Source organism: Mustelus asterias, chromosome 15 (genome assembly GCF_964213995.1).
Source record: "Mustelus asterias chromosome 15, sMusAst1.hap1.1, whole genome shotgun sequence".
NCBI lineage: Eukaryota > Metazoa > Chordata > Chondrichthyes > Carcharhiniformes > Triakidae > Mustelus > Mustelus asterias.
Genome location: NC_135815.1, coordinates 87842329 through 87855718, shown reverse-complemented (window position 1 = coordinate 87855718; position 13390 = coordinate 87842329). Strand labels below are relative to the sequence as shown.

At 50.4% G+C, this 13390-nt stretch overlaps 1 protein-coding gene across 1 annotated transcript in view; it reads left to right on the top strand.

The window, feature by feature from the left end:
• The window catches only part of LOC144504750 (nesprin-1-like), a 603924-nt gene that overhangs the window by 52846 nt on the left and 537688 nt on the right, over nucleotides 1-13390 (top strand). The window contains exon 2 of the mRNA XM_078230493.1: nucleotides 12403-12464. Within this exon, the coding sequence (XP_078086619.1) occupies nucleotides 12403-12464 (62 nt within the window). The remainder of the gene's footprint in view (nucleotides 1-12402; nucleotides 12465-13390) is intronic.

Below are 13390 nucleotides of genomic sequence, written 5' to 3'. Positions count from 1 at the left end.
GTTGCAACATAATCACTGGCTGTTTGCTAAAGTTCTAAGCTGAACTTTAGCGCTGAATGGTATCAGTGTAGTATGGACAAAAGCCTATTGAAACGACTGTAACGTCTTAATATACTACAGCAAGGAGAAAGGGCTTGTTGTTCAATAACAGTATGGAAAAAGTGACACTTAATCTCCAACCATTTATTCTCGGTTTCCTGTTGCTTGAATCACTGCTGGGCTCAGGGAATTGTGTCCATACGGATAGATTTACTTTGGAACAGAATATTAAATGAACCGGTGCATTGACACGTCGAAGATTGTCCCAGCTCCCAAATTCCTACTCGGTGCCGGGAATGCCGCCCCCTCTTTCCGTGGCAGTTTGGGAGCGGCGACAGGCTGGGAGGGTTGGAGAAAGTCACAATGGTTGGGAATGGTGCACCTACAGAGAGGTAACTGCCACAGGAATATATGTCAGTGTATATACCCTACACTGAGGGGGTTTATTGGACATCGAGGAGTGAGGTCTGCCGCCACACTCTCAGATAAAGCTCCGTCTACCCTCCCTATTTCGAAGAGGAGCACAGACAGGGGTGGCACGGCGGCACAGTGGGTTAGCACTGCTGCCTCACAGCGCCAGGGACCTGGGTTCGATTCCCGGCTTGGGTCACTGTCTGTGCGGAGTCAGCATGTCCTCCCCGTGTCTGCGTGGGTTTCCTCCGGGTGCTCCAGTTTCCTCCCACAGTCAGAAAGACGTGCTGGTTAAGTGCATTGGCCGTGCTAAATTCTCCCTCAGTGTTACCCGAACAGGCGCCGCAGTGTGGCGACTAGGGGTGGGATTTTACAGCTTTGCTCGAGCAAGACCACCTGAAGGTCAATGGACATTCCCGATGTTCACCTCTCGCCTGCTCCGATTCCATGGTGGGCGGGGCGGTAGAATTCTGGCGTTGGGGATTTTCACAGTAACATCATTGCATTGTTAATGTAAGCCTACTTGTCACAATAATAAATAAACTTTAAACAGTGCAACACCACAAAAAATGACCTGGTGACCTGGGCATTGCTGCTTGGTGGCATTTTGCGAGAAGTGGTTCCTCTAACTTATAAAATCACTTCATTAGTGAATGACTGTGGGACATTGAGAGGTTCAGAAAGTCACCAAATCAGTGCAAGCTATTTTGTGTATGAGTAACTCCAGGAGCAGAGTACTCAGTGATCCACACAGTTATTTTTATTCTTCAGTGTTCCTTATTCCTTCTGTTGCCCCTTGCTCACGAGCCAGATTTACCACAAGTGTAAAGTACTTTAGTTAATTTATTAGTGTCACAAATAGGCTTACATTAACACTGCAGTGAAGTTACTGTGAAAATCCCCCTAGTCGCCACACTCCGGCGCCTGTTCGGGTTACACTGAGGGAGAATTTAGCACGGCCCATGCACCCTAACCTGCACATCTTTTGGACTGTGGGAGGAAACCGGAGCACCCGGAGGAAACCCACGCAGACACGTGGAGAACGTGCAGATTCCACACAGACAGTGACCCAAGCCGGGAATCGAACCCGGGTCCCTGGCGCTGTGAGGCAGCAGTGCTAACCATTGGGCCACTGTGCCGCCCCAATGAATGAATGGTCTGTTATTGATATGAGCCTTTCACGGGCAACCAACTACTTTTGAAGAGCATTGACAAAGGGTCAACTGGACTCGAAACGTCAGCTCTTTTCACTCCTCACAGATGCTGCCAGACCTGCTGAGATTTTCCAGCATTTTCCTCTTTTCTCCTCTTTCTTCGCTGTAGGAACTCTATGATCCTATGATAGACTCGATGGGCCGAATGACCTCCTTCTGCACTATAGAGATTATATGATGCTATGATAGACTCAATGGGCTGAATGGCCTCCTTCTGCACTGTAGCGATTCTATGATTGTATGATTCTATGATAGACTCAATGGGCTGAATGGCCTCCTTCTGCACTGTAGAGATTATATGATGCTATGATAGACTCAATGGGCTGAATGGCCTCCTTCTGCACTGTAGCGATTCTATGATTGTATGATTCTATGATAGACTCAATGGGCTGAATGGCCTCCTTCTGCACTGTAGAGATTATATGATGCTATGATAGACTCAATGGGCTGAATGGCCTCCTTCTGCACTGTAGCGATTCTATGATTGTATGATTCTATGATAGACTCAATGGGCTGAATGGCCTCCTTCTGCACTGTAGTGATTCTATGATTGTATGATTCTATGATGGACTCAATGGGCTGAATGGCCTCCTTCTGCACTGTAGCGATTCTATGATTCTATGACTGACACGAGGGGCTGAATGGCCTCCTGTTCTTCTTTACGAGCATCTCAAAAGTGAGGCAGAATCATGAGGGCACAGGGGCAGCCAGGGGGCAACTTGCTCCTTCAGTCACTGTTGAATCATTGTCTTTTATTGCGTACAGGAGGCAGAGTGGACGGCTTGCATTCCAGCCAGTTCTAATCGTTAGTGGATGGGAAGCACTAACCAATACGGGGGGGGGGGGGGGGGCCTTGTTTACATTCTGCGCTGAATTTCAAGCCTTGTGGGTTTGGATTTTTCTCTGAAACAGATGACAGCGCTGCATCATTTTATAAATTCTGTGTGTGGGAAAGCGTTGAGCCCTCACTCTGGCTTCCTGTAGGAGGAATGCGCACGGTGGAAGCTGGGGGTGGGGGAGCGACGTGAAGGGTAATCTTCTCTTGAGATGCTCTGTATGTTCGAACGTAACATCACTGCAGCAGGAAGGCAGTTCCCTGTCAGTCCTCTGCAGTCTGTGCTCGGGCTGTGTGCATGTGTGTGCCTGTGCGTCTCTGCTCAGGGGCCAGCTGATGTTCTAGCATTGGAGCTACGCTCGCTCTGGCTGGCAAGGGCAACCTTCTTCCCGAAAGCTGGACTGGCGCCTACTGCCTGCCAGTCTGCCCGCCCCCCCCTTCCCTCCGCCCGCAAGAGAAGCTGCGTCCAGGTCGTGCCACACGGACGCTCCCGTGCACGATCCGTTAGCTAGACCTCGCTCGCAGGAGGGAGCGAGCGGGGAGGAGCTGTACTCTGGCCGCGTACCCTGGCGAACCTCCGCACGCCCGTGAAGATACACGCTGCACGCTGAACCGGGGGGGGGGGGGGGAGGGCTATCCCACAGTTGCCCTCAGGGATCACGTAAAAAAAAAACCCCACCGTTCATTCCAAGATGCGTCACGCATGATGGCCAGCTGCAAGGGGATCTCTGGGAAGAGGGTGACATCGCTGAACCTGGTGACCGGATTCTTTCAGTATTTCCACGGTAAGCTGTCTGCGAAACCGGCTGTTTTGATGCTTGCAAATGAGGGACTTGTCTGAAGGCGGGCGGGCTGTTGCTGTCAGCGGGAACCCTGCAAGCACAGGGTAGTCACCCGCCCCTGTCACTGAGCACAGACTGGCTGCTCGGTGTGTTACAGTGCTCTCAAACCAGCCGCCCTGCTTCAGCTGAATCCCTGTGCTGTAAACACCGGGCATTATTAGGGAATACAGATGAGAGCGGGCTGCCGGTTAATGCTGCAGCTTTGATTTATTTTACTACACAGACCCCACTGACAACCCAGTTACGATCATAGAGTCCCTTCAGTGCAGAAGGAGGCCATTCAGCCCCTCGCGTCTGTCATAGAATTATAGAATTCCTGCAGTGCAGAAGGAGGCCATTTGGCCCATTGAGTCTGCACTGACTCTCCGACAGAGCACCCCACCCAGGCCCTATCCCTGTAACCAGAGTTGATACCAGAGATGAGGGGTGTTGATTATGAGGAGAGACTGAGCAGATTGGGTTTGTATTCGTTGGAATTTAGAAGGCTGAGGGGGGATCTTATAGAGACCTATAAGATAATGAAGGGGCTGGATAGGGTAGAGATGGAGAGATTCTTTCGACTTAGAAAGGAAACTAGAACTAGAGGGCACAGCCTCAAAATAAAGGGGGGTCAGTTTAGGACAGAGTTGAGGAGGAACTTCTTCTCTCAGAGGGTGGTGAATCTCTGGAATTCTCTGCCCACTGAAGTGGTGGAGGCTACCTCGTTGAATATGTTTAAATCACGGATAGATGGATTCCTGATTGGTAAGGGAATTATAGGGATCAGGCGGGTAAGTGGAACTGATCCACTTCAGATCAGCCATGATCTTATTGAATGGCGGGGCAGGCTCGAGGGGCTAGATGGCCTACTCCTGCTCCTATTTCTTATGTTCTTATGTAACCCCACGTATTTCCCCAGTTAATCCCCCTGACACCATGGGAGAATTTAACACGGCCAATCCACCCAACATGCACATTTTTGGAGTGTGGGAGGAAACCGGAGCACCCGAAGGAAACCCACGCAGACACGGGGAGCACTTGCAAACTCCACACAGACAGTGACCTGAGGCCGGAATCGAACCCGGGTCTCTGGCGCTGTGAGGCAGCAGTGCTAACCACTGTGCCACCGTGCCGCCCCTGATTGACACAGACGTGGAAGAGGAATCAGCTGTTGAAAGCACGAGGTATAACGGAACCAGTGGTATTTCATGTGTGTGTATGGCGATCACACTCATAGCTTCACACCAACCAATCACACCCACTCATACACATGAAAACCTTTACGTATGAGGACTCGGTGGTATAATGCATGAGTAACCTAGAGACCTGGGATAATGCTCTGGGGAACCAGAATGACCTCAACGAGACCCATGAGGTGTGCCTCTTGGGGTATGAGCTCCCTGATTGAGGTAATGATTGCCTGCCTAATCGCGAGTCTCACCTATGTATATAATGAGGAGTGTCAGGTCTACTGACAGTCTGCATTCCCACGTTGTACCTGAAGCAATCTTAGGAGTGGAGATAAATTTGTAACTAAAGGGAATCTGATGAAGAGACACCGGCCTCTGAGGAGTTATTTCAGGATCTGGGTTCGAATCCCACCATGGCAGTTGGTGAAATTTGAATTCAGTAAAAATCCGAAATTAAAAGTCTAATGATTGTTATAAAAACCCACCTGGTTCACTAATGTCCTTTGGGGAAGGAAATCTGCCGTCTTTACCCGGTCTGGCCTACATGTGACTCCAGAGCCACAGCAATCACTGTTTGTGATTTATATAAACTGTTTGTGATTTATATAAACGATCTGGAAGAAGGTGTAACTGGGGTGATCAGTAAGTTTGCGGACGACACAAAATTGGCAGGACTTGCAGATAGTGAGGAACATTGTCGGAGGCTACAGAAGGATATAGATAGGCTGGAAATTTGGGCAAAGAAATGGCAGATGGAGTTCAATCCTGATGAATGCGAAGTGATGCATTTTGGTAGAAATAATGTAGGGAGGAGCTATACGATAAATGCCAGAACCATAAAGGGTGTAGATACGCAGAGGGACCTGGGTGTGCAAGTCCACAGATCCTTGAAGGTGACGTCACAGGTGGAGAAGGTGGTGAAGAAGGCATATGGCATGCTTGCCTTTATAGGATGGGGCATAGAGTATAAAAGTTGGGGTCTGATGTTGCAGATGTATAGAACGTTGGTTCGGCCGCATTTGGAATACTGCGTCCAGTTTTGGTCACCACACTACCAGAAGGACGTGGAGGCTTTGGAGAGAGTGCAGAGGAGGTTTTCCAGGATGTTGCCTGGTATGGAGGGGCTTAGTTATGAGGAGAGATTGGGTAAACTGGGGTTGTTCTCCCTGGAAAGACGGAGGATGGGGGGAGACTTAATAGAGGTATATAAAATTATGAAAGGGTGAACGGTGGGAAGCTTTTCCCCAGGTCGGTGGTGACGTTCACGAGGGGTCATAGGTTCAAGGTGAAGGGGGGGAGGTTTAACACAGATATCAGAAGGACGTTTTTTACACAGAGGGTGGTGGGGGCCTGGAATGCGCTGCCGGGCAAGGTGGTGGAGGCGGACACACTGGGAACGTTTAAGACTTATCGAGATAGCCATATGAACGGAGTGGGAATGGAGGGATACAAAAGAATGGTCTAGTTTGGACCAGGGAGCGGCGCGGGCTTGGAGGGCCGAAGGGCCTGTTCCTGTGCTGTATTGTTCTTTGTTCTTTATTCTTTGTTCAATGTGGTTGACTCTTAAAAACCCATCTGAAATGATGATCAAGACACTCATCTGAAGGGCAGTTGAGGATGGGCAATAAATGCTGGCCCCGTCAGCGATGCCCATATTTAATGAATGAAACAAGTTTTTTAAATTGTCAGCTAGTGTCCGAGCAGTCTAGGAACTATCACTGCCAAAGCATACTCACTCCAGAGCAGCTATCAGATCACCCTGATGTGTGTTTTGTGGTGACCATTTACATGGTGCTTCTGGATTGCACCATCAAAATATTTCTCATGTGTCGAACGATTCCACTCAGGCCCTATCCCATAACCCCTCATGTTTACCCTGCTAATCCCCCTGACATTAAGGGACAATTTAGCACGGCCAATCAACCTAACCTGCACATCTTTGGACTGTGGGAGGAAACCGGAGCACCCGGAGGAAACCCACGCAGACACGGGGAGAACGTGCAGACTCCACACAGGCAGTCACCCAAGCCGGGAATCGAACCTGGGTCCTTGACACGGTGAGGCAGCAGTGCTAACCACTGTGTCTCCCAAAGTATACCGTTCATAGAGTACATAGGGCAGAAGGAAAGGAGAAAATGCAGAATGTAGTGTGGCAGTCATAGTTAGGGTGTAGAGAAAGATCAACATAATGCAAGGGTAGGTCCATTCAAAAGTCTGACACCAGCAGGAAAGAAGCTGTTCTTGAGTTGGTTGGTGCGTGACCTCAGACTTTTGTATCTTTTTCTGGATGGAAGAAAGTGGAAGAGAGAATGTCCGGGGTGCGTGGGGTCATTAGTTATGAGGCAGCGGGAAGTGTAGACGGAGTCAATGGATGGGAGGCTGGTTTACGTGATGGACCTTTTGTAGTTTCTTGCGGTCTTGGGCAGAGCAGGAGTCATACCAAGCTGTGAAACAACCAGAAAGAATGATTTCTACGATGCATCTGTAAGAATAATTAAAGGCCTTGCCAGCCACATGATGCTCTATTCACTGAGTACTCATAGTCAGCGAGGGTTTGCAGCAGGTACACAGACACGGGAATCAGTCAAGGGGAACCCACTGGGGGGCACCAACGTGGATATAGGCTCCCACCCCCGGGGGCGGACGAGGGACATGTCCCTGCAGTGCCCTGGTCCCGGCACTGCTCCCTGGCACTCTCTCTGGCATTGCCCTCTGGCACTGCCATCCTGACACTGCCCCTGGTGCAGCCCCCGACACTGCCACGCTGGCACTGCCCCTTGGCGCTGTCCCCTGCACTCTCCCCTGGCACTGCCACCCCCTGGTACTGCTGCCTGGCACTGCTCACTGGCACTGCCCACTGGCACTACCACCCCGGCACTGCTGCCTGGCACTGCCCCCGGCACTGCCTTCCTGGCACTGCCCACTGGCACTGCCCCCCTGGCACCGCCACACTGGCACTGCCGCCCCAGCACTGCCCATTGGTGCTGTCTCCTGCACTCTCCCCTGGCAGTGCCACCCCGGCACTGCCACCTGGCACTGCTCACTGGCACTGCCCCCTGGCACTGCCACCCCGGCACTGCCCCTTGGTGCTGTCCCTGGCACTCTCCCCTGGGACTGCCCCCGGCACTGCTACCCCGGCACTGCCATCTGGCACTGCCCGGCACATGTTGGCACTGTTCACGCTGATTGGAGAAGAGCCCCTGACATTGGAGTTTGGGCTTTAGGCCTGATGTTTGTGTGTGTGTGGGGGGGGGGGTGGCGGGCAGGATATTTTTAGCACAGATCTTGGCACCCTTTAAAGATGATGACCCTGATGTCTATCAGACCCTGCCCCGCCAGAGTAAACCCCCCCGCCCCCCCCCGTCCCCAAACCCACTGAAAATCTGGTCGGAAAACCCAGCTGGTGCATCTGGAGGGATCCACGCTGGTTCTAGTCAGAGCCTGACACGCAGACAAAACTCCACCCGTCTCATCCTGGCCTCTTGAGTCTCCCAAAGTTTAATTGCTTCATCGAGGATGAGCCCAAGCTGTGGAATTATCTCCCTGAACCTCTCCGACTGTCGGCTGCTCTCTCCCAGCCTTTTAGATGCTGCTATATTAATATCTCCCTCACTGACTCATTTGGACTGAGTAACACACTCCTGTGAAGTACCTCAGGATGGTTTGTAATACCAGAGGCACTTTATTCAGGGAAGCTGTTGATGGCACACACAGTGGCACGGAGCCAGAGAGAGGGGCTGCTCGTGAGCCCGCAGTGATTCTGGGGTTGACCAAGTGGAACCCCTGCCTCCTGTTTCGATGCTCACTTGGGGCGGCACGGTGGCACAGTGATTAGCACTGCTGCCTCACGGCACCAGGGACCCGGGCTTGGGTCACTGTCTGTGCGGAGTCTGCACATTCTCCCCGTGTCTTCGTGGGTTTCCTCCGGGTGCTCCGGTTCCCTCCCACAGTCCGAAAGACGTGCTGGTTAGGTGCATTGGCCATGCTAAATTCTCCCTCAGTGTACCCGAACAGGCGTCGGAGTGTGGCGACTAGGGGATTTTCACAGTAACTTGAGTCTGTTGGTACGTGTTCTCAGACTTTTGTATCTTTTTCCCGATGGAAGAAGGTGGAAGAGAGAATGTCCGGGGTGCGTGGGGTCCTTAATTATGCTGGCTGCTTTTCCGAGGCAGCGGGAAGTGTAGACAGAGTCAATGGATGGGAGGCTGGTTTGCGTGTTGCGTTGGGCTACATTCACGACCTTTTGTAGTTTCTTGTGGTCTTGGGCAGAGCAGGAACCATACCAAGCTGTGATTAAACCAGAAAGAATGCTTTCTATGGTGCATCTGTAAAAGTTGGTGAGAGTCGTAGCTGCCATGCCAAATTTCCTTAGTCTTCAGAGAAAGTAGAGGCGTTGGTGAGCTTTCTTAACTATAATGTCGACATGGGGGGACCAGGACAGGTTGTTGGTGATATGGACACCTAAAAACTTGAAGCTCTCGACCCTTTCTACTGGCGCTATTCACAGCCCTTATCGATACTTTACAGTTAACGTGGTACAATCGCTTGCAATGTAAGGAATCTCAGGAGCCAATCTGTGCACAGCAAGGCTGCAATGAAATAAATCACCTGAATTATCATAGACTCATAGAGCAATACAGCACGGAAACAGGCCCTTCGGCCCAACCAGTCCGTGCCGACCATGGTTAGGTTTTGATTGATGTTGATCCAGGAATTATTGTTCATTTTCTCAGATTGGCAATCTTTAATGTCCGTCTTGCTGGCTGGGGTAGGGGGTGGGTGGAAGCGAGGTTTGCGGAGTATGTGGAGTATCATAGGATAGAATCATTGAATCCCTACAGTGCAGAAGGAGGCCATTCGGCCCATCGAGTCTGCACCGACCACAATCCCACCCAGGCCTACAACCCCACAGATTTACCCTGTTTATCCCCTGACACTAAGGGGCAATTTAGTATGGCCAATCAACCTAACCCGCACAAACTCCGCACAGACAGTGACCCAAGCCGGGAATCGAACCCGGATCCCTGGCGCTATGAGCTAGCAGTGCTAACCACTGAGCCGCCCATTATGGTGTGTGGGGGATATGAGGGTGTGGGGTGGCGTGTGAGTGTGAACCAGATGGGCTTTTATGACAAGTAACAATGGTCATCACTGATGCGTGATTAATCCACTCGGGAGGCTGGATCGTACCCGGGAATAAAGGCTTTTATTCGCAACAAGAATAGAGCATACTGCTTAACAATACAATCCCAGACTAAAGGGTCACTAGGAAGTGCAGTGACCTTTATACTCCTATAGGAAGGCGGAGCCAACCGTAGTGTACCACAGAACAATACCAACAGGTGGAACACCCCAACCCTAACCCCAACAGTAACAAGAGTAATATATGTACAAATACCCATAGTGGTAACCATCTATGGTTCACCACAATCATTAGAGATTAAATTCCAGATTTTTATTGAATTCCAATTTCACCATCTGCCCAATGGTGGGATTCGAACCCAGGTCTCCAGAGAATTACCCTGGGTCTCTGATTACTAGACTAGCGACAATACCACTACGCCGTGCCTCTGTGTCGTACATGCTAACAGGCATTTGGGTATCTGTTTGGAATCATGACTAGTTTAACATGGAATATGTACTGTTAACTGCATGTGAGCGACATGTAGTTTATATTATATGTTGAGAGAGAGAGAGAGAGAGGTTGGGGGGGGGGCGAAATGTGGTGAAACAAAACTGATGAATAAAAACAGAAAATGCCGCAAATCCGTGACAGGTTCAGCAGCACGAGTGAATGGGAGAAAACAAGATTATAGATCCATTTTAACAGGGACCTCTGCCTAAAACGATTCACCTTAAACTGCCTTCCCCTTTCACAGTTACTGACTGGCCTGCTGCGTATTTGCAGTTTATATCTAAGCTCATGTTAATGAGTTTGCCGCATTTAACTTTCCCTCTGTGAGTTCTCCAGTTCTTTTGGGATATGAGTGAGTGCTAACCAGTCAGTGGCTTCAAGTCACAGACACTAGGCCGAGTGTTGAGTTGCGTGTTTTACATTTCATTCCAATTTTAATTCCGTTCCGTTCAGGGAGGATGTGGAGAGGATGTTTCCTCTTGTGGAAGAATCTAGAACTAGGGGGTCACTATTTAAAAATAAGGGGTCGCCCATTTAAGACGGGGATGGGGAGAATGTTTTTTCTCTCAGAGGGCGGTGGGTCTCTGGAACTCTCTTACTCAAAAGGCAGTGGAAGCAGAGATTTAGGCCGGAATCTTACCACCGTTCACACCGGCGGGATTTTCCCGTCACAGTGAATGAAGATTTGGCTGAGTGTCAAATTCTCCGGCCTCGTTGCAGCGGGAGGATGGCGTGAACGGCCCAGTAAGATCGCGCGCTTTGAATATTTTTATGGCAGCAATGACTTTAATCAGGCAATTGAGGCGGGCCTGTTAGAATATGAACTCCCTGATTAAGGGTCAAATTGATGGGCCAATCAGGGAACCTTTTACTTTGAGCTTAACCAGGCGTGTCAGTTCCTCTGGGACTCCTAGCGTAGGCTGTTAACCGACGGCACTCTGTGTGCTGTTGTCAGACTTGTAAATAAAGGGATTTTGGTGAAGGGACTTCTGCCTCCGAGGACGTATTGCAATGGCAGAACTCAGTAGATTCTTGATGAGCAAGGGGGTGAAAGGTCATCGGGGAAGGCGGGATTGTGGGATCGAGGTTACAGTCAGGTCAGCCATGATGTTACTGAATGGAGGAGCAAGCCCGAGGGGCAGACGTGGCCTATTGCTGCTCCTAATCCGCACGTCCTTTCTAACTCAGATGAAAAATGCGTCTACCTATTCTGTGAAAATGGATAAAGGAAAGAATTCTTATTCATATAGAACTTTGATACCTTCTCAAGAAGTCCTGAAATCCTTCCTATGTCCTAATTACCTCTGAGGTGTAGTCGCTGTGATTTTGTAGGCGGACACAGCAAGATCCCGTAAATTTAGATGAATGGCCAATTAAGTTGGTGGTTGTGGGAATAAAAATTGACCAGGAGATTGGGGAGAACCATTCTTCGAGATTATGCCACGGGGTCTTTCTCAGCCGGTTCAGAGGGCCGCGGTTTGACATCTCATCTGAAAGACGGCACCTCTGACAGTGTGGCACTCCCTCAGCACTGTGGCAGCACCAGTGCCATGGTGAGCTCCAATTCTGCAACCGATAACCTCTTGGTATATATCCAACTTGTCACGGTGACAATGCGCTTTCGCTGCCCGTTAGAGAAACGGCCTGATTCCCGTTTCCATCAAGTCCCATTCAGCAGATTTCCCCGTATCTGTGGTGGGGGGGATGAAGGAAGAACAACTCCGGAGACTGGGAAGAGGGACCCCATGATTGCCGGGGGGCTCTTTGTAATGACCTCAGCGAGGCCCATGAGGTGGGCCTCTTAGAGTATGAGCTCCCTGATTGAGGTAATGATTGCCTCGGGTCCTAAGTCTGGCTGTCGTGGGGAGCAGTTGTCATGGAGATTTCCTCTCGGCTAAGCTTTCTGTTACTGTAAGCTGTACAGATCAGTAACATCGTGGCTGATCTGATTGTAACCTCGAATCCCTGTAGTTCCTGCTCGCTGTTCTGTACATCTTGATTTGCCTTGAGTAGACACTCAGGGCGAAGTTTTCCAGCCGCGCTCATCCCAAAACCGGAAAATCCCGCCCAAGGTCAACGGACCTATCCATAGTCCGCCCCTTGCCCGCTACGAATCCCGTGGCGGGTGGGATGGGAAAATTGGCCCCTCACTGTTCTGCAGCCGGATATCGGCATTAAAGTACCTCCTTGCTTTGGTGTAAAGTTTAACGATTCCCTCCCGCATTTCTCATCCCTGTCCCGTCAATGTTTTTTGCAGATGAACAGGAAGCTGTACAGAAGCGAACTTTCACAAAGTGGATTAATTCTCACTTGGCCAAGGTAAGGAGTTTTTAATTGCCCCGATTATGCAACCTACGCGCCATCAGGGTTGTTTCCCCCTTGAGATTGCGGCGCGGGGTAGGGGAGGGTGCCTCGGCAGTAATCTGCCAGCAACAAGTGTCCCCGAAGCCTAGCAAACAGTCCCTCAAGGTTTGGGTAACTTGATCGTGCCTGTGTATTTCCCATTCTCCTGGTCGAAGTTCCTGGATCTATGTTGGTCCGTGTTGCCCCATTGATGGATTAATCTCAAAACAGAACGCCAATATCTGTTTGTATCTACCAGTTAATAGGAACAAGAGGTTAATCCAGGTGTACCCCTGGTGTGTGCCTCGCTAATGAAGACCAAGATGGTGGACACTGCTACCCCTAGATAATTGAGGCTGGCATGGACGCAATCTGTCTGGAAACCAATAATGTCCAGCTTCATAAACCTACAGCAGAACCATACATGTCTGGGGCGGCACGGTGGCACAGTGGTTAGCACCGCTGCCTCACTGTGCCAGGGACCCAGGTTCTTGGGTGACTGTCTGGGTTGAGTTTGCACTTTCTCCCCATGTCTGCGTGGGTTTCCTCCAGGTGCGCCGGTTTCTTCCCACAATCCAGAGATGTGTGGGTTAGGTGGATTGGCCATGGTAAAATCGTAGAAATCATAGAAACCCTACAGCACAGAAAGAGACCATTCAGCCCATCGAGTCTGCACCGACCACAATCCCACCCAGGTCCTACCCCCATATCCCTACACATTTACCCACTAATCCCTCTAACTTACGCATCTCAGGACACTAAAGGCAATTTTAGCACGGCCAATCAACCTAACCCGCACATCTTTGGACTGTGGGAGGAAACCGGAGCACCCAAAGGAAACCCATGCAGACACGAGGAGAATGTGCATACTCCACACAGACAGTGACCCAAGCCAGGAATCG